Source organism: Silurus meridionalis, chromosome 24 (genome assembly GCF_014805685.1).
Source record: "Silurus meridionalis isolate SWU-2019-XX chromosome 24, ASM1480568v1, whole genome shotgun sequence".
Lineage (NCBI taxonomy): Eukaryota > Metazoa > Chordata > Actinopteri > Siluriformes > Siluridae > Silurus > Silurus meridionalis.
The window spans coordinates 15877906-15904060 of record NC_060907.1 but is presented as its reverse complement, the minus strand read 5'-3'; the positions used below and the strand labels follow the sequence as shown (position 1 = coordinate 15904060).

Below are 26155 nucleotides of genomic sequence, written 5' to 3'. Positions count from 1 at the left end.
TGTACTTTTGTCACCTCTGGTGGATTTAGAGAAAGCGTACGACAGGGTGCCGAGAGAAGAGTTGTGGTATTGTATGAGAAAGTCAGGTGTGTTAGAAAAGTATGTGAGGGTGGGCTTCTTTGGCAATGAATGTTTGCGGCATACCCTCCTTGTGAAGAGTGTCGAAGATTGTCTTCTGGACAACTGTCAGATCAGCAGTCTTCCCCATGATTGTGTAGCCTAGGGAACCAAAATGAGAGACCAATTTGAAGGCTCAGGAAACCTTTGCAGGTGCATGCATATATATATATATATATATATATATATACACACACACACACACACACACACACACCAAAACATAATTCTACCCAACACACAACAAAGTCAGTCAGACAAGCTGTATTTTGTAAACAACAAATTTATTACATTTATCAAATAAAATATTTCACCGGTCCACAATCAAAAACACTATTAATGAGAGTGGGAATTGCCTCATGTGTGTAATGTGTGTGCACATATGTGAACCAAGGCAATACATCATCTACAATTTCCTCATAATGAAAATTTATATATATATATATATATATATATATAAAAACAAAAAAGAAGAATGTCTATAAAGCCTGAGCTTCCTACATTATTAGAATCTAACAGTAATTGTGTTTGGCTAGGCTTTTATGGTGCTTATAGACTTTAGCTCAGATATGAACCATTAAACATACTGATTATTCTTCCTGGACAGTCCCTGTGCTATAAAGATGTATTTACAAAAGAACTAAAACTAAAATAGGGGATAAAGTGGAAAAGAGAGAAGAATCAGAAACAGTATCCAGCAGGCATGTAAAATGATCAGGATGTTGTTGTGCTAATCAGGTGCTGGTGGCTGCCGTGAACTGAGGTCCTGAATGCACGCTGTCCCCTGCGATCTCCCCCATAGCCTGCAGAGCTACTGTAGCCGCCATGGCTTTGGCATGCTTTTTATTGGGGCTGGCTGTCTGGGGTTGATATTCACATCCATTCACCACGACCTGAAAAGACAAATGAAATAAGAACATATAAGCAGTATTTTTATTGCTTCGTCATTATCAAATCATCCAGAATCAAAGGTAATCTAGAGGCGAATCACTGCTGCCACCTGCTGTTTGGTTTGACACCTGAGACTGCAGCAGCTGTACTTCATTCATGTTCACTTAAAGTCCATTAACTAAAGTTGACATAAAAATTAAGTACAGTAATTTCCGGACTATAAAACACCCATATATAAGCCGCACCCACTGAATTTTACAAATATTTTTATTTTTAACATAAATAAGCCACACCTGTCTATAATCCACAGGTGTCTACACTAATGTACTTTACCCAGGCTTTAACGAAAGACACATTACACACGGTGTAACGGGTGAAATATGTTACGCTTCCTTTCCTTCCAATGTCGTGCGTTAAAAAAAAGCGTTTTTTCTCCTGATGCCGTGCAGCTCAGAACACAGGTGAGGTGCGTTTTTTCGTTTCCATTCGGAAATTTCATTGGTGTAAATGTTATGTCGCTCAGTTTTTGGCTTGAAGTTTGTGAACCCGGGAAAAAAACAGGAAAAATTCATAAATTAGCCACTTCGTTGTTTAAGCTGCGGGGTTCAAAACATAGAAAAAAGTAGCGACTTATAGTCCGAAAAATACGGTAACTTAATCTAAATATGTTTTAGTAAATGTTAAACGATACATTTATGGCATTTGGCAGATGCCCTTATCCAAAGTGACTTACAACTGAGCAGGGGAGGGTTAAGGGCCTTGCTCAAGGGCCCAGCAGTGGCAGGTTGGTGGTGGTGGGATTTGAAGTTTAATCAATCTTACAATTGGAATCAAAGCGTTTTCATCCTGTGTTCGTTTTAAAAACTATCGGTTAATTAATCGGTTATAGGCAGGTACGATTTAACCTAGCTATCGGTAAAATCTACCATTGGTCAACCTCTGATATAGTTATTGTACAATCTCACATACAATATATAATAAGCAGTATATATGTGGAACTTATTTACCAGGTTTAAAAAATATTAAATGCTCCTACAAGCAGTGAACAGAAATGAAGAGCATGAACAGATACAGTAACACCGCCGTACTTTTCGGTAATTCGTTTCAAAACTCATGATGTGCGCTGAAACTGACAAGTACCGAACAAGTATTTTTAATGCAGCACTGTACTGTATACGGAATAAAGTGAAATGCATGAAATGTCATTTTTAACCACTTTAGGGCTCATGATTTAGGCTTAAAATGACCAGAAAGCACAAAGTGCCGAAACATTTTTCCGTTTACATAACGTAACTACCGAATTTGTACAAGTTCAGTGTAATTCACCTTAGACTTATTGCATGTCATTGATCTGTATTGTGCACTAACCTTAAACAGAAAATTCTTCCGGTGATCAGGACCACTGTGGAGCACCATGATAAATTCTGGCTGTTGCCATTTTTTCTTGTTGCACAACTCCATTAGAGCGGACACTGGGTGCTTCCCTGTGTCAGACACAAAACAAAAAAGAATATTATTTAAAGATCTGACCAGTATACAGGACAACACTTTTGTTTACATACTTTAACATTTTTACAGAACAGTTATTTTATGATTAGAGTTGAAGATATGAGATTACATAGATTTTTGGGTAACCTGTAAACCGAATCCTTACACAGATCAGACAAGAGGTGCTTTTTACTTTTTAGGTGCTTTTTTAACCATCACACCAGCATGTTCCAAAGACTTTCCATTGTAATAACAATGGCATTATTATGGACTTTATTATTTGAACATAAATAAGCTGCACCTGTCTATAAGCCGCAGGTGTCTACACTGAAACTAATGAACTGTACACAGGCTTTAACGAAAGACAGTGCCTGTTACACGGCTTGTATCTAAACAGTAGCCTACCAAGAAAGTCATTGTTCACTGTCCTTCTTCTTCCTTTCACAACTATTTCTCTCCGGAGTTTTTCTTTTGGCATCGTCGTGTGTTTAAAAACCACCATCGGTGAATCTTTTCACACAGGTGAAGTGTGTTTTTTCATGCCCGGTTGTTTTCAGCGTGACGAATGATTCACATTTCCTGTTGACAGTCCGAGTGAGTGGCAGGTCAAACGCCAGAGGAAAAAATAAGCAGCTTCTAGTCCGGTAATGTTAATTCAGCCACAAGAGAATTACTGAGACCTTGATGTTGGCTAAGAAGGATTCGATACAGTCGCTGTTCCAGTTACTTATCAGAGATGTTCAGTGGTGTTGAGGTCAGGGCTGTGTGCATGAAAACTCCATTCAAGGTTTTCTACTCGAACCTAAGCAGGTTTAGGTACCTTAGTTCCAGTGAATGGAAACTGCTACAACATACAAAGATATTCTAGATGTGTTTTTTCAAAACTATGACAACAGTTAGTGGAAGAACAGTAGCAGTGTGATGGGCTGGTGTCTACAAAATTTTGCCATACAGTGTATTTCAAGATTGTAGCACTGAGCAATCCATAAAGCGAACAACTGATCCGTCCATCCACCCATCGACTGATCCATCCATCCATCCATCCTATGATCGACTGATCCTTTCATCCAGCCATTCATTAATAAATCAATCCATCCATACAGAAATCTATCCATCTAGTGTTCAATCCATCCATCTATTCATCTAGCTAACAATCAATCCATCTATCCAGAAATCAATAGATCGATCCATCCATTCATCCAGTGATCAATCCATTTATCCATCTCTGTCTGTCTTTCTTTCTATCTAATTATCTAATCACATAAACACATTAAAAAAATAACTTTCCATTAAATGTATACAGCTACAAATATAAAAAAGAGACATACCTAAAAGATCTTTCATCATGACCAGATTTCCAGATTTCTGGGTCTTCTCCCCCTCGGCTACCAGTCCTGAATGGATCAAACCAGATACAGCGCATTATAAGTTGTTGGGAATAAGCACCGTGTAAATGTGTATGATGCACAGTGAGAAGGCCTCACCCTTGCGGTCAGTTTTGAAGTCTATTAAGATGGGTTCCACTGTGCCTTCTCGGTGTTTGCCGAGGCCTTCTCCAGCACGCCAACCCATCTTTTTCATTAGTAACTCTCCCATGCCTCCTGAGACTGGGGCAGCACGCAGGAATTGGTCCTAAATGAAAAGCATACGGATATGGACAGAAGGTGTGGAGGGAAGGAGTGGAGAGATGAAGAGAGAAAGAGAGAAAGTGAGAGAAAAGACAGGGAGAGAAAAGCACAAAAGAAATAGTAAGAGGACACAGGTCAGGAATGGATTTGAGTTGCACTGAAACTATGATTAACTCAACTGTTCTAACTATCTTCTGGATCCATGGGGTTACCTAAAGATATCAGCAAAAATTGCAAATAATAAAAATGTAAGGTTTATTATAAGTATTTTTTTTAGAAAGTTTAAAAAAAAAGTAGCACTTTCAAAGCTGTTATATTTAATATTAAAAGCTAAATATGTTAAACTTTATCATTTTATGCACATTGTTAAAAATACTATAAAATGTAAAAAATGTTTTTTTTTAAAAAAATCATAGAAATAATCTTCAAAATCTCATTGTTTCCTTTGACAGAGGAATCAAAACCAACCTTACCACCCCACCAGTTCAGTTGAAACACACACAGGCAGAAACGTTTTCATTTAGAGTGGAGACAAATCCACATGAATAGAAATATGGGTGTTGTTTGACATACGTACCTAGGCCCTCATCATCGGCTGTGCATCTGACGTGAATAGAGGGGCCTGACAGTGACCATGGCAACAAGGCAGCTACAAGGACTGACCCTGCAACAAGTTTCCATATAGAGTGGTGAGAGTTCACAGGGCACACTGTGAACCCCCACCCCTCTTTCGCCCCTGATTCCCACCCCAAACCCCATCAGCAGGGAAAAATAGTACATAGTGAAACACCTTGTGAAAATCCTTGAACCTGAGATACTGACAACGGATGATAAATGGCATAAATCCTTAGAAAATAATAACTAAATTAAATAATAATTAAAAATAATAATAATTCACATCACATGGTGGTTACTCTCAGGATAATCAGATTAGTTTTTGTCCAGTTTGCTCATAGATCAGCTCCTCAAACTATCCATTGCAGCTCAACCTTACAAGTAAAGTACACTTGTCCAATACTGGATGTGCATATTTGTAGGAATTTTTGTTTAGGAGTAATATAGGAAAAAATTCATGATTACAAGTGTGTGTTTGTAACTAAGTGACTTTGGCCAGGTCAGAAGCACACACCTGAACAAACACACTGCTCTCTCTGGGGCAGTAAAGCCGTTGCATTGATAAGGAAATTAGATATGTGATTAACTTGATTATATAAGCAGCAGTGAGGAGCTGGACTTGTATATGTATGTATGTATATGATTTCTATAGGAAACTCCTTGGTGAAGTTTCTGGAGATATATATATATAATTGGTTATAAAAAGTGTACACACCGCTGTTAAAATGGCAGCTTTGTTGTGATGTTACATGATTAAACCAACCAAAATCACTTTAAAATTGCAAAGTATACAAATAAAATGAACATTTCACAGAAAAAAATTAAATATTTACAATAAACTAGACGCATACTTGTGCACGTCCATGAACTAATACTTAGTTAAAAGAACTTTTGATGTTAGAGTCTCATATATCCATCCTATTTTAAGGCACAGCCTGTTTTTTTTTGGATTCAGGTCTGGGTTCTGGCAGAAACACTGTAATTTGTTAGTTTTTTTTGGCAACCAAAAATATCTTTTGGAATTATGGAATGATTATGTCTTTTAGAATTAATCTCACCAGACATTTGACCCAAATTGGTTTGGAATGATTTATTTGACTTTTTTTCCATATGAGAGAATATATGAGGATATAAGATATTATTGTAATCAGTACTTCTCAGATATTTCTTCAGGACTTTTTTTTTTTAAATCAAAATCTAAATTGTTTGTTGCTTACTTAATATTTACACATTGTATTTTCACAAAGACAGAAAAGGTTTTTAATTTGATGGTTTGTATAAATTTTTTACATCACACAAACCTGACATTTTAAAAGGGGACACTTTAATCTATTGAAAATGTACAAAACGTAATTTCTTAGTCACCACATTATTCCTCAGTATGTCTTCTATAAGTTCTACCACCAGGAGTTCCTGGTAGACTACCTTCCGCTACTACTGGAAGTTCACTTTTTACTACTGGAAGCTACACTATGTTTAGTTTTCATGTAATCAGCTTTGAGTTTTCAATCTCATTCAACAGGATTGCTCCCGGTGACTTACTTCAGGTGCTCTTCCTTCCTCCCATCTTTAAAAGAACTTACTAAGTAGTTTATAGTCAATCACTGAGGTGTGATGCCCCTCTTGCAATGCACCTGCTACAACAGAATTTCACACACACAGACAAAAGAAATCTGCATGACCCTAGTGGAAAGGTGTACCCACTCCACAAGATGAAATATAACACACATCCAATTGAATTACTACTTTGTTGGAAGAGGAGGTGTGTTCCAGTGCTAACAATACACACATTAACAATTATATTTTTACATTAGAGTTGGGCATTGGACCTGTGACAGCAGAACCAGCAATATATCGGGAAATGTTTAATACCTTTTCCGCCAAGTGTGTTGGTGCAGCATTGATGGCTGTATATCTATATGACTTGGGGGAAAGGCTGTCGTAGGCACAATAAAGAAAGAAAAAAAAGTTCCCTGGTCTGAATTTTTGCACTAGGTCATGACTTTACCTTCTTGATCCAAGCCTGTGGACCACTGTTGGACAGCTCTTCAGATGAGAGCACTTGAGCACCTGTAGAACCAGTGAATAGACCTGGGATTGTGTTGGACTGGGCCCAAGCATCAACCTGTACATATACAAACAGTTAAATTCATTAGAAACAGTAATAAAAATTGACCTGCTGCTTGCTTTATATTGTAAATGTGCATTTAATACTGATTAGTACACGAGTTCAGCATTTGAGTGACCGTTTGATATCTAAGCATGATATTTTACTGAACACTTTTACTCATGGCTTTTTTTTCCGTTAGCTTCTTAGTAAACAGCCCGGTTCACTTTAGTCGGATTCAGTTCTGCGTTTTGTCTAGGTCATTCAGAAACGATGAATTAGGGTGCTATTTTGTTGATCTGGATGCATAATTTGATTCACTGTTATGGTAGAGGGTGAAATCTTAATTCATGTTTGGTTTACTATTAGATACCTGAAGGTTTTGCATTGAAGTTTACTTTGTATTTGCAGCTATTCATGATTCCACATTATCTTGATTAAAGCCCTTTGGGTCACTTTTTTTGCACCAAAAATCTCTTTTGGAATTATGGAATAATTTCGCCTTTAAGAATTTCTCTCATCTGACTAGAACACATTGTCCCCCCATATGAATCAGAATGTTTTAACGAGGTGGTACCAAAGGTTTTCGAGACTAGCTCTATTTACAGGAAAATACCTTATTTATCTACATTTACACAATCACTTTCACAATAGTCCCCTTGCACAGCAATACATAACTCCAAGCATTACATATTTGGTAGTTGATATTGAAATCATTAATATTTTACAGAACAGTTTTAACCTTGTCTCGTTTTTTCTTTCTTTCTTCTTTTTGGTAAACAGATTGGTTTATTAGCTTTAATTACATTTATAGACCTTGCAAAAGTATGGTATGGTGTCCAATTTATTTATTCCACTTAACGGTTTTCATAGGTCATAAGAATTCTCAGATTCTTGTTTAGATCACTAAAATGCATATTCAGTAGACAAAATGAATGTAAAGCTTACCTGCTCCTGTGCACGATTTAGCATGCACATGGCATTGATGTCAAAGGGATTCTCTGCCAGTCTCTTCTGTGCCACTGCCCTTTCACTAATTGCAAGTGTGATGTCCACTGGCTATAGACATCCACAGAGAAAATAATATTCAGAATTTGCATCAGTATTAAAAAGTAACAGCAGCCCGAAATGGGGAGAACTGACCTGTGTGGGCGCCTCCGGGAAAACACTGTCTTTGGCTTTGCTCTGATCCTCAGCCTCAGCAGATGCTGAAGGAGCCCCTGCTTTTTCAGTCTTTTTGTCCACAGGCACCCATTCTCCATACACTCCATCCTCCTCCTTTTTGCGGTGCTGTGAACCTGAAGACACTGGGAACTCCTTGGCGAAGGCGGCCTCAGACCTTACTGCTGGCTTCACAGAGGGGTTCTGAAGAAGGGGGGAGGGACATGGTGGCACAGGGAGGGGAGGGGGATTACTGCAAAATTAGGGGAAAAAGAGAGATTCAATAGCATGACTGGTTGAAGAGTAACTGTCTGCATAATAAACTGAGCAAAGCAAATTATATATTTTTTTGTATTTTGAACAGTTCATCTTCAACCATTCATGATGCTGAGTACATTTAAATTTCATCACCATTACAGAGAATGCAGCTGATATTAAAAAATTGGACAATGGCATTATTTATCAAAAGATAAATGTGAATCATACATACACTGAGACTAAATGTAATGCCCTTATTCTCCTTAAGGGCAACTCCCCCAAAGGGCCGGTCGTCTTCATCATCTGAAACATGTGGCTTTGCGACAGCCATCTCCTCTTTACTTTCTGCAATCTTTTTGCATTTCTGAAAAGAATGACACATTTATATATGTTATTCTGTTGTATTGCAAAAAGATATGGGGGAAAAAATTTAGTAAAAAAAAAAAATCCTTACTTCTGTGAGTTCCTTGATGCTGTAGCTGTTTGCTTGCTTTGCCAATTTTTTTTTCGCTTCCTCGATATTGACCATATTTAGGTTCGGCGCGGACGAAGGTGGAGGCTTGTTGGTTATTGTGGGCAAGGGGGCCATCTGTGGCATGGCAGCTAATGTGTTCATGCCGGAAAGAGCTGCGGTCATGGTGGCGGCAGTCATGCTGGCCATTGCAGCATTCATGGTCATGCTTGACATCCCTTGTAGTCCCATGGGGAGATTAACAGGTAGGGGCAAAGGTAAGGGCAACGAAGTGGAATTCGGGTTTGGCAAGGGCAGCTGAAAGATGGCTTTTGGTCTCAGACTCTCTGGAATTGGCATACCAGCTTTAGCACACATCGCTGCTGCATTGGCCTTGGCAATTTCAAGCAACTGTTCTTTATCTGTAAGAAATGAATGTAGGTAAAACGTGCAGCAAAATAAATGTCATTGCATCAATAATAATAAGGAAAAAAATACTATGATCTGATTTGACAGAAATTGCTGGTGAAATCACTCAACACTACACTTTTGATATGTAGCCTCCTGATTATCAATCCGATTCTCTTTTTGAACACTTACAGATTTACAGCGCTCACCACTCTGTTCGACAACACACATTTCTTCGAAAATACGCACTCGTTGCAATCATACTAATAGACGGAACGCAATCACGATGTCCCTTTGCGCAGTACTCACACCATTTTTATAGATGGACTCAACCTTATAGACTCAAAAGGAAACTCCTTATCTGGGTGGCACAGAACATCCATTCATTATAGTTGAGGTGTGCTGTTTGGTGAGTCACTTAAATGCAGAACTTTCGTGCAAAGTGTCGTCCCAAGACATTTAGCAGAATGCTAATATTATTTACAGTCCAAATCCATCCTCATAGTTTGTATTATGATTATTATTAGATGTCATTAAAGACTAATTCAATAAAGGCAATCAGTAAATCATTACCATAACTTAAAAGACACCAATTTATTTTCCCACTGAAGTATTCTAATGGGCACATGTAATGTTTTATGCCGTATACATTATGATTTTGACGCCCTCTGTAAAACTATCGAGCCGATTTCTTCAGTCGTGGTTCTTAAAAGGTCCTGCATTGTACCATGAGGATCATAGACAGCCACAAAAAAACCTACACCCTACGTCTACTGGCTAGTCAATAAAAATACGTCATGGCCTACGAGTCGATAAGTGTCATCATTGTACAGTCTAAACACTGTCTGTCTGAAATTGCACTGTCTGTAGAAAGCATTTCTAAATAAAAAAACAGCACTGAATGCAATGACAAAATAATATTACACATTTGAGAGAGAAAAACAATTCATCGTACCGAGCTCAGTAAGGCGAGGAGGCGTCTGGCTAGCGCTACGCTGAGTTCGAGAGGTCAACCCTTTTTTCCGCAGGATGACGACAGGAGAATGGCTCGGTTCTCGTTTCCATCGATCCCGTTGACTAAACATTCGGCTCCTGAAACCCCCTCTTTTACGGCGTGAACCGGACCTGGACCTTCTGGAGTTTGAGCGAGACCTGTGTCTAGATTTTGATCGATTTCTCTCTGAGGTCCTAGACCGTCTCCGGCGTCTCGGCGAATGGGACTTTGACCTTTTCCTTTTGGGTGACTTGGATTTAGAACGCCTAGCCCGTTTTCTGGACCTGGATCTTTTTTTTTGCAAAGGAGACTTCCTGCTGTTTCTGGAGGATGATCTGGACTTCCTTTGTTTTAAAGAAGAGCTAGAGGTTGATCTTTCTCTGGAGGATGATTTGGAACGCTTTCGATTTGGCGATATGGACTTCTGTTTAAATATTTGGGAGTCTTTCTGCTCAACAAGAGTAATAACTTCTTTATTTTCAGTACTGTGGAGGTCTTCAGCTAAGGTATTTTCTGAAACATCATTAATGTCCAAAGGCATTGTGGGTGTAATGCACTTCGCTGTGGTGGTGGTTTCAGAGGAGCCAACAACAGTCACACCTACATCCAAGAAAGGAATCGGTTTCCATGATCCAGCAAATCTAGCTCCTTGCCCATCATTTATAACGCCGTCCGATGGGTTCACTGGTTCGATCTGACTTTTTTCTTCGTCTCCATTTTCTGCATGACTTAGATTTATGATCGGAGATGATTTATCTTCATGCCTTATTTCCGCAGCCGTACTGATCTGTGTCTCACTCTCAGGAGGCTGATCATGTGATCTCGATTTTGACCGGGAACTTGACATAGAATGCCTTTCCTGTCTCTGAGACCTAGATCGCCTGGAAAGCTGCGAACAAGACCTACTTTTTGACCGAGATCTCCTGCTTTTCCTTACATAAGACCTTGATCTATGTTGTCTAGACCGTGACCTGGATCGTGATCTCCTTCCTCTTCTGGCTGAAATTGATCTGGACCGTCTGTTACGTTGGCGTGATCCTGATCTGGACCGGCTTCTCCGTCTTTTCTGCACTGACTCTCTTCTTGATAGTGATTTTGACCGTGTTCTTGAAGATCGCCTCGCTGACCGAGATCTGGATCTACATCTTGTTCTCTGTTTGCCTGAGCTGGAATTGGAACGCTGCCTTCTCTTGCTCTTGTCTTGCCGGGATGTCCGTGAGCGACTAGAACTCCTTTGGGATTTTTCACGTTCTTTGTGCTTGTCAGAAGCAGTCTCGAGCTTAGGAATAATGTCAGGTAAATCCTGAGCCACCTTCCCAGATAATGCTTTAGCAGTTTCACACACAGGTTTTATTTCTGATTCAGACTCTGATTCAGAAGAGCTACCAGACTGCGAATCAAACTTTTTCCCTTTTTCTCCATGTTTATGTTTCTTCTTTTTCTTTCGCTTCTTTTTCTTCACACTACAGAAAACAGCAACCAAATTCAAAGTACATTTAGCTGGGGGTTTCTTTATAAAGTTACAGGGAACAAAGTTGTACATTTTTGAAAACACTTGTAATGATCCTAATTTCTTATTTTTTTGCATGTTTGTCACACATTATTATTTCAAATCAAACTATTTTATTAATTCATTTAATTTCCAAAACTACATTGCCCTGTGAAAAAAAAAGCTCAACTTTTGTCTCGTCAGTCCACAGAGTATTTTCCCAAAAGTCTTGGGATCATCAAGATGATTTCTGGCAAAACTAAGACAAGTCATTATGTTCTTTTAGCTCAGCAGCGGTTTTCATCTTGAAACTCTTATGCACAACATTTTTGGTCGGCCGGTCACTCCTGGGAAGATTTTCCACTGTTCCATATTTTTCCATGAGTCCCAAAGCGTTAGAAATGGCTTTATAACCTTTTCCAGACTGATAGATCTCAATTACCTTCCTTGTCGTTTGTTTCAAAATTTCTTTCCATTTCAGCATTATGTCTAGATTTTGAGGATCTTTTGATCTACATCACTTTCTCAGGCAGGTCCTATTTAGGAGATTTTTTGATTGGAACAGGTGTGGCAGTAATTAGGCCTGGGTGTGGCTGGAGAAATTTAACTCAGGTGTGCTAAACCACTGTTTTAACAGGGGGGGGCAAACACTTTCACACAGGGCCATGTAGTTTTCTTTCCCCTCAATAATAAAAACCATCACTTAAAAACTGCATGTAGTGTTCACTTGTGTTATCTTTTACTAATATTTAAATTTGTTTGATGATCTGAAACATTAAAGTCTAACAAACATGCAAAAAAAATAAGAAATCAGGATTTTTCACACCACTATGTGCGTGTGTATATAATTTCTTCAGGAAATTAGATTATAACAAGAAATAATGCATGTAATGTCAATTTTCATAAGAATTGCTTGGATATTAAAATTGAGTTTTATGAAACAGACTTAAAAGATCACAGTAATTTCCACTTCGCTTCGTTAAGACAATGCACATGAGAAGACAAAGATCAGATGAGAATTACAACTGAGGGTATCAGCTGGTGACTGGTATCACGTCAACATCATTGGCGTCTCACTTTTCATTTCCATTATTCATAACATTTACTCGAACATTTTGTTTCTACATGACCAATATTACTCAAAGTAATTACAGATTTCATAACAGCAAATTGTAGTTTATTTCTCATAATAAGTATTTCGCAAGTTATTAATTCAGTGTGTAAATACCTTTCCTGTGTCTCTCCACCAGACTCTGAGTCAGAGCTGCTCTCTTTTCTTTCCTTGAGTTTCTTTTTCTTCTTTTTGCTTTTGTGTTTTTTGTGCTTTTTTGATTTCTTGTGTTTTGTATTGAATTCTTCTTTGACACTGTTGCCTCGAGGCGAAATTTTCACGACTATATCTATAAAAAATATATATATATATATTATTAATGAAAGGGGAAATAGAACATTTTTTTTATTTGTTTACATTCTCCTGTGAACTATAAGACTGACTCACCAGTGACTGTGCTCATTGCTTCAGCCTGAGTTGCGTCTATATTTATGCCTGTCCCTTGGTCAGAGTGCGACTCCCCATTATTAGATTCCATGTTGTCTGTATTGCTGGAAAGAGAAAAAAAAAAATACAGCAGCACTTTATTTATTTTGCAAATGTGGTAGTTTTATTTTTTTTTATTTCAATGAAATTTATTTCCTTCCCACTTATTCATGACATGAGAAATCTGCATGTTGATAAATATTCTTGTCAATATTTTCAAGAGGTTTTCCTACTAAAGCTTGCTCTTGTATTTGCAAACATGTTTGTATGATACAGACCTCTGCATCTACTCAAAAAGAGTGATTGCAGGCAGTAAAAAAAACAAAAACAAAGTCAGTCATAAAATATTTTGCATCGTCAGTAAGCCAGCCAGGGAATCTGTATTTTGGATTTATTACAATTCTCCTAATGGGAGCAATAATAAAAAAAAATATTGAAAATAATATATAAAAATTTAAATATAAAAATATATAGACAAACCTAATAATATTCTTAAGATGTGATGGTGATAAATCTCAGTAACAATGCGACATGTTAAGTAACAATCTAATATTTTTGTAGTATTACTGATTTAATAAGCTAAAAAGAAGTATTTGGTTTTGTTGATCATTTAAGGCCTTTGTTTCTACGGTTATAAAACTGATCCTGAAGACTCTCATAAAAAAAATCTACAGATTAATACACAGAACTGACACACGAGATATCCTTCATTTCTAGTTCCTGTGAATCCTGAGCGATTTACAACTGGGCAGTTGGGGGTTAAAAAGCCTTGCACAAGAGGCCCAGCAGTGGCAGTTTGATGGTGCTGGATACAAACTTGTCCCCTTCCGATGTAAATTCTGAACCACTGAGCTTCCATCTAATAATGTCGTGCATTGATACTCAAAGGTCGAAGATTTTGTGAATACACTTAGAAATTATTAACATATGATATAATGGATATAAAGCGGATTCTGATATATGAGTCTGTGATGCCCTGTGATTCTCATTAGAATGATCCAGAAGATCTGAATTTAGTGGTGGACGATTTTTATTTGCACAGCAGTCCGAAACACTTTAGGCATTAAATTAACATTTGGTCTTTCTATTTATGATATAATTAACAGGGGCTGATTGTAGCGTGGAAACGCATGTATCATTCATACAAACTGGAGCAACCAAAGAAAACAAAAAAACCTATAAGGCGAGGATCCAAGGCTCAGTGCGTCCTTATAAACCTTAATAACACCTTATAAACACAACAAGCAATATTTAAATCCCTCATTTCTCCTATTTCTCCTCAGCAGTGACTTCGTGTTTCCGGTTAGCATGATGCTAATCGGGCCTGTTAGCGAGCAGTTAGCGGGAGCTTCAGTGCCGCTTTTAGATCAAATCAGAAGACGAAAATTTTTTTTACGAGTATAAAAATAAACATAGTCACCTCTTATCCTGGCTTTCATCTTCTATTTCCTTTATTTTATTCATTACAAAATCCCGAAAAATCTGCTCAATGTTGGTTGCCATTTCCCCTCTCTCAAACTCGGAGGACTCTCGTGACTGACATCCCACAATGCACCTACCCACATACGCAGCACGCACGCACATACGCACGCACGCGGTTATGGCCGACTTCCGATTTCATTCGCTTCACTGGAATAATGAGTTGAGGAAAGGTCGATAAGTTATCCATAGCAAATCTGTTTTTCTAATAAAGAAGTTATTACTTCTTTTTTTCTGAAATACACTTAACAAAATCATAAACACAACACTTGTTTTTGCCCCCATTTTTCATGAGCTGAACTCTAAGATCTAAGACCTTTTCTATATACACAAAAGGTCGATTTCTCTCAAATATTGTTTACTAATCTGTCTAAATCTGTGCTAGTGAGCACTTCTTTGCTGAGATAAACTATTGTAGCGGGTCCCGACTAGGTCCCCACTGGCAGATGCAGATATATATATACACATATACACATACACACAGTACAGACCAAAAGTTTATATATATTATATATACAGTACAGACCAAAAGTTTATACTTTTGTACTATTGTAGGTTCTTCAAAGTAGGCATCAAGAGAATGCCAAGAGTGTGCAAAGCAGTAATCAAAGCAAAAGGTGGCTACTTTGAAGAACCTACAATATGACATATTTTTCAGTTGTTTCACACTTTTTTGTTATGTATATAATTCCACGTGTTAATTCATAGTTTTGATGCCTTCAGTGTGAATCTACAATTTTCATAGTCATGAAAATAAAGAAAACTCTTTGAATAAGAAGGTGTGTCCAAACTTTTGGTCTGTACTGTATATATATATATATATATATATATATATATATATATATATATATATATATATATATATAATCCTCTGATCGGAGTGCTCTGGAAATATTACAAATATTACAAAGAAATCAGTGAAGCAGGACAACTGTTGCTCATACTCCATTCACTTGGATTATTTTTATTTTTTTAACTTTGTATCTGCAATCATGAATTATCCTCTGTTCTTTTTGTTTGTTCTACATTGAAACACAGTTTATATCCTCATTTGGATAACATGACAAACATTCTTCAAAAGGTCTGTTTCTACATAAATGTATCCTCACACATTTTACAGACATGAACTTATTAACATTAGTATGAAACCAAAAATAACCATTCCCTTTAAATCCTAATTTTAGTCGAACATGAATCATATTTAGCCATTCACTTAGACATCTTTCCTCTTTATCCTCTTATCAAAAGAGTTATTTTGTAATAACTTTACATTTTTAGTGTTCACTTTACACAACAGAATAACTCTCATGTGCAGTATTACATTTACACTATAAGAACATAAACCTGAAAAATAAACTTAGCTGTCTCATTAGCCTTCAGTGCTATAAACTGCACCTGTATATTCGTAGTATTAACCTTTTACCCTTTTAACATTGTATAACAAACATGACTGTTTTCCACACACACTGAAATAATACACAAATGCCTCGGAGCCATAAGAAACATAAAATAAACAACATGCGGCCGCCATTTTCTCAACCGCGTGCTATTAAACTTAACTGTTTACACATTTAACATACTTTTTACTCATGGAACACACATCACTGGGGATTCATATTAGTTTGTAAACATTTGTAATCACAAAAAATGTGTGTAACTGACCTGGAAATATTACAAATATTACAAAGAAATCAGTAAAGCAGGACAACTGTTGCTCCTACTCTATTCACTTGGATTATGAGCTCGTCTTGCTCTGTGCATCGCTAATTGTCCCCGTGTGACGCGGCACTCTTTTTTACTGCCCCCTTGTGTCCGTTTAATGAAATATATGTCTTCATGTGTTTTTTTTTCATGGTCTCTCATTAGCTTTCAATTATATGCATCAGAATAAAATAAAATAGCACTGCAGTAGAAGGACTCAAAAGTAATCATCTCAACAAAACTTATTTTGTGAGTGTCACACTATCTTAGATCTTTGAGTTTAGCTCATGGAAAATGGGGGAAAAAACAAAAGTGTTGCGTTTATAATTTTGTTCAGTATATGAAGACCACTGATTGCAGTAACTAGTCTACACACGTTAAAGGGTTTTTCTGATGTAATAAATAAATGCATCAATAAATAATTAAAACATAAAAAGCATGTCAAATATTTTACCTGAAAAAATGAATAATAAATACCTAAATATAAAAAAGGCGAAATTAAAACCTCCAGCAAAACATATACTTATTTACGACGTCCCTTCTTTACTAAGATATGCAATAAATAAATAAACTCCACCGAAAAATAATTTTAATCAGTAAACTTTTGTTTTATTTTTGCACAAAGTCTCAAATCAAACACCAAATCCGCCATGTTTTACACAATTAATCCTCTGGGTGGCGTTTTGTGTGTTTTTCCCTCATAATGGTGACACGAAAATAAATTACTGTCTTTATTGATCGTACAGATAAAAACAATACATCATTCAAATCTGTAAAATGTCTATGATTTTATATATATATATATATATATATATATATATATATATATATATATATATATATATATATATATATATATATAAAGCTTCTTAACTTGAAGAGGTGCACTTTCTCCGGTATCACCTCATTAACTGTCCGTGTGGAAACATAGCAAGGGCTCTAAATGATGTTCACACGTCTCTGCACTGTTATAGCCTTCATATTTAATCACTGTACATATGCTTACATATATATTTACATGCTGTACATATGATACATATTTATCTGCACTATTTGCACGATTGCTACTTTTTGCACTTCTGGTAGATGCCAAACTGCATTTCGTTGCTGTGTACCTGTACTATACAATGAAAATGTTTTATCTATCTATCTATCTATCTATCTATCTATCTATCTATCTATCTATCTGTCTGTCTGTCTGTCTGTCTGTCTGTCTGTCTGTCTGTCTGTCTGTCTGTCTGTCTGTCTGTCTGATATTAATATGATGTGAGGTCCAGTTAACAGCTAAAACGGGTAGAAGTAATAACTACTTTTTACTTAAGTACATGTCAGAGCCAAGACTTCTTTACTTTCACTTAAGTAAAAAGGTATAATCAGTACTTCAACTTTTACTGGAGTATTTTAAAACATGAGTATCTGTACTTCTACTTAAGAAATGAATGTGCATACTTTTGCCACCTCTGTATATATACAGTTAGTCGTCGACTTACAGCCAATGCAAACGACCATTCGACTTTATGACCACAATCGCTAGCCGTGGAGTACGTTATTTTTGGCATAATTTCACAGTACTTTACATATAGCCTACTCTACTTACGACCAAATCGTGTTACGAACAGTCTGTCAGTCCCAATCGTGGTCGTAAGACGACGACTACCTGTACTGGCAAAAAAAACCTTCCTGAGAAGGAACGATGCACACAGTAGTACTCCGGACTACCGGAGTTGTCATGCACCGCCCCTTTTTTAAGAAGATATGGGCATGAAAGTATACGTTAAAAGTATAAGTTACAATTAGTATACTATATTGGATATAAATATTGTACTATAATATAGTATAGCATAGTACGTTAGGGACAAACTTACACTTATAAAGAACTTTATTATTCATTCTTTATCATGTGTAAATCTGCTTTAAAACAATGTTCATTGTTAAAAACGCTATGCAAATAAAAATGTATTGAATCGTATAGTATTGTACAGTATAATACAGTATAGTATAGCTGTGTACCTTTGTATGGGAGAACAAACAGCTATGGTTATAATGTTCTCTCTAATGATCTGACATGATGAGCATGTTATTTTACAGCCTGTTACAGAATTCTTACTGGGATCTTGAACTGTGTGAAAAGTGATCATTTAAAAAAAATATGGAATCACACAAATCAAAACTGGCTCATATCCATTATGTTTAGTCATTGTAAGAAAATTGAGCTTCTGCATATTGCTCAAATTAAATCTGAATTACTTTGACATAAATACGAAGAATTATAACAGTCTAAGAGTGATATAAGATTATTAAGCAAAGTATAGGTAATCACTATGAACACTGTTTCGAATGCGTATATGTTATATCCTGCATAAAAAATAATGATGCTCTCCATGCATTTATCTGTACATTGTAAATTACAACAGAACGGATCATGACACTTTGCATGCACAAACATAACTTCAAAGAAAAATATCACACAAGCAGATTCCACAACAAAAATATCTATTAGTTGCTCAAAATCACTTAGCCATCAAACTAAACATTTCTTTAGTACATAAACAAAAATAGTATGAGTATTTTTCCACTACTGCCTCACTTCTGCACCTTTATCTGCCTCTTTGTTTGTGCAACAAGGCCGGTATCCAGTATATGGACTTAGGATGTCACTGTTTTAATTGCTGAACCAAAGAAAGATCATCAGGAGCATTCCTGTAGCATTCTCTGCCTCTGAAGCAAACAATGAAAAGCTTTAATGCCAGTATACATTGCTTTAATGCCAGTATACATGCCAGTATTTTCTAAATTAACAACTATATAAATGGTGTATGTGTTTGTCTAGACATTTTGACCCAAGTGATCTCTTTGTATTGTTCATCAAAATCAGTAAAGCGTTCATAGTTATGATTATGCTGATTTATCTTGCCCAAGAGTAAACACTTGTATAGCCTTTGATAGAAATATGCCAATGTAGTAATGTTACTTTCATTATGACATCAAAACATAATTCTTTTGTCAGTTTACTGCATAAGATGACATTGTATTGTGTACATCGGTAGCAATACCCAGTATAATTTAGTATGGATAAGTTGTATGATAATTACCTAATTTTTGAAGTGCTACATTTACTTTGCATATCAATAACAGTTGGACTGATCTCTAAGTAGTTATATATGTTTGTTGGAAACAACAACAGAAGATAATATTTTTGTATACCCAACTCAACATTATCAGTTCAAAGGTGAAATGTTGATATTTTACAGTACTGATATGAAGAGATCAATCAGGTAACCTGCTGTATATTGCTGTTTTTATCTTGTGCTGTATGAGTTCAGAAAATGATGGAACAGATTGTGTCTGGGATACACTAGAAAAACAGTTAATACAGAAATTATAGTGTTATATATTACATACAATCTCTTATCTGAAATTAACTGTTTTGGAACAAGCAGCAATTTATAACACTTAAAACTTACACTTTGAAGTCACATTTACTTCAGCAGTTTCTTTTTCTCAGGACTGGTTTTTATTTTTTTTTTTTAAGTAAACCAGGTTTTCCAATTTTGTGAGATATTCCCATATGTAGAAAACACACACACACAAAAAACAAAAAAACAAAGAAATCAAAATGCTCAGTGTTTTTTATTGTTGTTGAAAATCATTAATAAAGTTAAGAAAGGAAATTAATTTAAGAAAAAACACATGCTCTTTGTAGATTATTTTAGACTGTTACAGGATTAAAAAAAATTAGGCCTCGATCTGCTGCTGCTCATGTGGATTCATCTAGTATGTAAAAAGAAGCAAATGAAAATAATTGTATTAGTTGTAGTAACAGTGGTATGTAGTACTAGTAGTAGTAGTAAAAGTAGAAGAAGTAGTAAGAGGAGTCTTTACATTTTATGTATCAGTAAGGATACAAAAGAATCCTTGTATCTCTCTCCTGACATAGCAGTGACCAGTGATTCTGTCCTTTTCGTCTTGTTGGATCTGCCTACTCTACCACCCTATGTGTAAAGGTCCATGAAGTTACTGAGCAACTGAAGAACTACGATTTGGACTGTAATCATTATAAACACTGTTACAAGGGCTTACGACTGCAGTTTGCATGAACAGTTCTGCATTTAAGAGTCCATACTCAACAAGGATGGAACTATAATGAATGGACATTTGGTGCCACCCAGATGAGGATCCTTTCCCTTTCGATTCTGGTTCCTCTTAAGGTTTCTTCCTCAAATTATCTAGGGAGTTTTTCCTTGCCATTTTCACCACTTGTGCATTGGAGATTATACTTATGAGGAATAAGTTATAGGCACTAAAAATTTTACTTCTTATCTCTGTAAAGCTGCCTTGGGACAATGTCCATTGTTAGAAGTGCTATACAAATAAAGCTAAATTGAACTGAATTAAATAGTAGATAGAATAATAGATTAGTAGTAGCAGTAGTTAGAGTAAGAGTGTAGGAGATGTAGTAGTAGGAGCAGAAGTAGGTAGTAGTAGCAAAACTAATAAAATAGGAGTAGAACTGTGGTGGTGCGCTGTGGTGATGATGAAAAAGTTTTGGACTTCAATATTGTATCTCTAAATGAACAGCTAACATAACATTTTGTGCAAAATAATTTACTCATCAGATAAATAATCACATACTATTCTTACATATACCTACTTTTCTTCACATTAGAAGGCTCCATGATTCATCTATCCATGATATTGGCATGTATGTATTCCATGCCATTTCTGAACTCCTCTACAGCTGGAGAAATTTCCACTGGACAGAATAATGTAAGATCAGTTAAATACAATGGCAACAGTAAGCTTTAAAGATACAGGGGCTGCATTTACATGCTTACCTTCATTACTTTCTAGAGCCTGGGAAAGGTGATGATTCCTGAGGTGCTGTCTTTGAGCTTGCGAATACTGAATGCCGCGCTTGAACTCAGGAAACACTGATGATGATGATGAAGAAGATGATGATGATGATGATGAAGAAGTAGGACATAAAGTTAGTTTTCAGCACATAATAATAAGTACACATTTAGACAATAATTTGCCTGTATATACCCTCGTTATCTTCTACATCCTGTACAGTGTGTGGGTTTTTATCTTTTCCAACTTTTCCTATCATCTGTGCATTCCTGGGATTCTTCAGGGCCACCAGATTGTTCTCATTGCCTTGCTTGAACTCATCTACAAAACAAATAATTGTAGCAAATGTGAACTCAATGCAGCTTTTAATGCAGCTTGTGTTTGCAGTTTTAATTTAATTTTAACAGTTTGCTTCAGACAATTGCAAAATTTCCTGTAATGTGGCAGAATGGTCTCAAGCGTGTGTAAAACGGCAAAGTTGACCTCATGCCTTATATGCCAGGGAGATGGGAAACAAGTGCCTGTCATCAGCTATGTGTGTTTTTTAATCTGAAGTAAATTTATTTACTAGAAATATGGTAAAAATGGATAATTCTGGGAAATCCTAATTGCATGGTGAATGAGCACAATCTGAAAGTAGTGTATTTTTAAACATTCTGGATAAATATTATTATATACTGTAGATGTTGAACTACTGAAATCAGTTCCACAGTTTTATAAAACGTATTATTAAAAATGTTTAAACTCTAATTTGGACAATTGTTTAGGGTCAGATAAATATTTTATGGGGGCTCAGATTGAGATGTAGGAATGAAGACTGTGGAGAAAGGAAGGTTTATGAAAGTAAAGCAGTAAATATCTATATAAATCTGAATCTATATAAATATAGTATACATTGTGCTATATAGTTATAATAGATATTATGTGATACATACAGCCTGAAACGCTTCTTTCCATCTCATTGACTTGTTCCTTTACTAATCCAGTGTTCGGCTCCACAAGAACATGTCTAGAAGGTTCTGTTCCTTGTCTGCGGAGCTCGGGTAGAACCGCTTGGTGGATGGTTTCAACTTTGGCTTCCTCCTTGGTCTTCAATTATCTGGGCCTTCCTGAGTTCTATCAAGGCTGCTTCACTGTACTCTGTGCCTTGTCTGAACTCAGACACTGGAGACAGACAAAAAGTAAAAAAAAAATCTGTACTATTGTAGAAATAGATGTGTGATGCTCTGATGAATTTATTTTAAAACTTACATGGTTCAGCTCTCCTCTGCATCTCTGAAAGCCTAGGTAACTTTTGGCCTGTTTTGATGTTCACCAGAGTTACACGAGAGTTCTCGGTGCCCTGTCTGAATTCCATTCTCTCCATTATCTGGTCGTTTCTGAGTTTCATCAAGGCTGCTTCACTGTACTCTGTGCCTTGTCTGAACTCAGACACTGGAGACAGACAAAAAGTAAGAAAAAAACTTTTCCGTTATAGGAGTAGATGTGTGAGGCTTTGATTAATTAATAAAAACACTTACATGGTTCTGCTCTCCTCTGCATCTCTGAAAGCTGAGGTAACTGCTGGCCTGTTCTGGTGTTCACCAAAGTAACACGAGAGTTCTGTGTGCCCTGTCTGAACTCAGATTTGTATGTTGGAATGTAGACTGTGGAGAAAAGTATACATTAATATCAAATACTCATCAGTTTTTCAAAGTATGATATTACAATCACATTACAAAACAAATACAACCTTCAGCTCTCCGGTCCATCTCACTGATGTATTCCTTTAGCAAGCCAGTGTTCAGGTCCACCAAAAAGCGCCTAGATGGTTCAGTTCCTTGTCTGCGCTCCTCAGTAGGAGCAGCTTTCTGGTTCATATTAACAACTTCCCACTGAGGTTCAACTAAAATGGTTAAATAAATTCTTCAGATCAGATATATACAGACTGTATATGGTAGTGTAGAAGAGTCTGGGGTAATAACCAGAGCATAAGTCCCTATGGATTTAAAAGTTAGGAGAAATAATGTTCTTTCATTGACTGTTGAGATTTAAAACATCACCTTTTGCTGACTGTTTGTGGTGTTCAGCACGTTCAGGGTTCCCCATGTATTCTTGACCATTTTGCACCAGTTGTGGGGCTCCAATGACCCATCCGCCATTTTGAATCCGAGGAGCATTATATTGCAATGGTCTAGCATTAAAGCCTACACATACGCACAAAGTCATTTGACATTACCATTTTTTACCAAAAGCATTACCAAGTAGCTTGAAATATTCTACATGGCAGAGTCCGAGATACCTCTATAAATACTTCTCAATCCTGGTGGACTTGTTATTCATCAAATTGTTTGGTGGCACAGAGGCTTGCTCATAGTTTTATAATCCCCACCTCATTTCTCAGCTTACTATATGTATGATGTTTCTTAGGCTTTGCCCCTGTGTATTTCCTTTGTGTTCTCCAGACTCCCCAAAAATAAGTAAGTGAATTAAGCTTAATCGCCACTGTGTGTAAATGAGTGCACAAATTGTGTGTCCCCTGATTAGCACCCCATCCAGGTTGTATTCCTGCCTGCATCTAGTCTCCCTGCATTAGGCTCCAGATAATTCATTTATTCAATCATTTGTTTATCTCTCTGAAAATAATTAATACATTGCACAATGGAAATATATAAACAGAGTAGAGATTATATGAAACAGTTTGAGTTCAAATAGCCAAAATCAATTACTAAAATATTAGCATTCAATTCAATTCAATTTAATTCAATTCAATTCGGTATGGCTCTTTTAAAACTAGATATTGTCCCAAAGCAGCATCACAGATGTAAAAAGATTATTATACACATATACATTTTATTTTACAAATATAATCTAATGGTTTCTGATTAAGTGAGCCAGTGGCGACAGTGGCAAAGAAAACTCCACGTAAGAAACATTGAGAGAAGCCAGACTCAAAAGCAACCCATCCTAATGTGGGTAACACCAAATGTCCATTCATTCTAGTTTCAACTACAGATCATTCTCTCATTCACATCTAATAAATACTTGTAGAATTGGATTTTTATGAATATAGATTTTTTTTTCATATCTTTTGTAATTGTTATGTTATATAATAAATATATTTGCCAGAGTATCACATGCAAAATAATAGAAACATATGATTATAAACCTAGTATTTATTTAATCTCACTTTGATTAATTTTAAATATAACCCAATCACTTACCAGCCACAGCACAGAGTAGCAGCACAAATTTGAACATGTCTCCAATAAAGAATTGAACAGGAGAGTCAGATTTCATAAGCATGTGCAGTTAACACACTGAACCTGTTTGAGATATGCACAGGTTTATATGCTAAGTTTTTATTCTTTGCCCTAGATAGATATCACTAATAAAAAAGGAGGTCAATAGTCTCATAGTCTTAGACTTTGAGCCTGAACCTGGTATTAGCTGTATTAGCATAATTTTTCATCATTTACAGCTTCCTATCACAATAACAATAAATGTTGTCGATGTTGTTATCATGGGTGCAGAAGAATGTCAATTATTGACATTCCATTGACAACATTTCTAGGAAAAATATATCTATATATACAGTATATCACATCATATCATTATATAATTTTTTACCTATAGATGATTATATATAAATATAATTTACTAAATAATAAGACAAATTAAATGTGAGCCAAAATCATCAAAATTAAAAGCAATAAACACTTGAAATATATCAGTCTGTGTGTGATGAATCTAAATAATATACACGTTTCACTTTTTATATTGAATTACTAAAATAAATAAACTTTTAAATGATAACCTGATTTATTGAGATGCACCTGTGTGTGTATGTATCAGTGGCTGTCCATGCATTTGGTATATGGGCCTTTAGTGGGGACTTACCCGACTTAATCCACCTCTTAATACCACCACTATCATGTCACAACTTATAGAAACCATCAATACTATACAAAAACGCAATATAACAGTGCATGGCATTACAGAGAGAGGAATTTGGAGGGTGAATACCATATGGAGGGTCAATACCATTTTTCTAAAGCAAGAAACCCAGTTAAGACTCTTGAAACCTCTAGACTACAACCGCAACTGTGCACCAACATCATCTGGAGCAGTTCAGAATCAATATTTGTCTAATAAAATGACAAAAACATAAAAATGTAAATAAAATACAAACTGCTCAACAGAGATTCATACTCATAATTTGCACTGATCCTCAGAGGCTGTAATCCAGTGGTACGGCTCGTATTCACTGCTCTTGAAGTGGAGAACAAACCCTTTCCTGGGCTGAGACAAGCTAGCTAGTTTTGGGGTTGGACGACCTCTCTGTCGTCTGTCTAGCTTTTCTGGAAAATTTATTTTTTAGGATGTCCGAGACCAAATCAATTTCTCTTCCTCCGTAGGCATAAAAGAATCTAACTCATGTGTGACGTTTTTTGCCAGTTGAACTTGGCTGTAACAGTTTCCCTCTGACCAACCAATCAGAGGACGCAAGCTAGCTGCCCTGGGAGGTGAATCTGAAATCTGATTGGTTAAAGAAACAGACCCATTGTTAATATTCTCTAAGGTAAAAAGGCCAGCAGTACTGACGTTGAAGGCCCTGGGCAGATTAGATTGACATGGCAGCACATAGAGGCTGAAATCTGATTAGACAAAAAAAAATCTAACATCCACATACACGTGCTGGAAGCAGTGCAGCCAAGAGAAACTCTATGAAATGAAGAGAATAAACTGTTGGGAATAAATTAATACTATTTCATGAAACAAATATTAGAATTTATGTTGTAAATGTAGGTTTAGTGTTTAGGTCAGCAGAGATGGCTTTGCTGGCCCTCATGGCCCACCACTGAAAAGTGGAACACTGCCACCGTGTGGTTAAAGCGCTCAGTCTTCGACAAAATGTTTGAATATGCTTTGATTGACAGGATGTTGGACTAATCAGGACGCGGAATCTCAGATCAGAGTCCTGAGCCAATCACGCACGAG

General features: G+C 36.4%; 2 protein-coding genes across 10 annotated transcripts; both read right to left on the bottom strand.

Moving 5' to 3' along the window:
• Window positions 1-384: 384 nt before the first annotated feature.
• On the bottom strand, window positions 385-14721 carry LOC124377961 (protein SON). Of its 9 annotated transcripts, XM_046837377.1 has the most exons (13): window positions 14565-14721; window positions 13106-13209; window positions 12836-13007; window positions 10080-11581; window positions 8720-9138; window positions 8498-8629; window positions 7990-8211; window positions 7795-7905; window positions 6748-6864; window positions 3981-4128; window positions 3825-3890; window positions 2377-2492; window positions 385-1010 (listed from the first exon to the last, which is right to left on the bottom strand). In XM_046837377.1, exons 1-13 carry the CDS (start codon window positions 14645-14647, stop codon window positions 852-854), a joined length of 3351 nt encoding a protein of 1116 aa, XP_046693333.1. In that variant the 5' UTR covers window positions 14648-14721; the 3' UTR covers window positions 385-851. The 9 variants fall into 9 exon arrangements, 4 of the variants coding, with proteins under 4 accessions (XP_046693333.1, XP_046693334.1, XP_046693335.1 ...); XR_006924130.1 differs by lacking the exons at window positions 385-1010; window positions 2377-2492; window positions 3825-3890 and adding exons at window positions 4702-4788; window positions 6282-6376 and having other exon boundaries at window positions 4075-4128; XR_006924132.1 differs by lacking the exons at window positions 385-1010; window positions 2377-2492; window positions 3825-3890 and adding an exon at window positions 4702-4788 and having other exon boundaries at window positions 3993-4128.
• A 5214-nt stretch (window positions 14722-19935) lies between these two features.
• wu:fa56d06 (uncharacterized protein LOC795664 homolog) lies at window positions 19936-25498 on the bottom strand. Its single transcript, XM_046838354.1, has 11 exons — window positions 25367-25498; window positions 23218-23361; window positions 22908-23060; window positions 22696-22821; window positions 22427-22609; window positions 22310-22326; window positions 22111-22264; window positions 21371-21496; window positions 21160-21255; window positions 20976-21077; window positions 19936-20095 (listed from the first exon to the last, which is right to left on the bottom strand). Exons 1-10 carry the CDS (start codon window positions 25368-25370, stop codon window positions 21004-21006), a joined length of 1077 nt encoding a protein of 358 aa, XP_046694310.1. The 5' UTR covers window positions 25371-25498; the 3' UTR covers window positions 19936-20095; window positions 20976-21003.
• Between the last annotated feature and the right edge of the window lie 657 nt (window positions 25499-26155).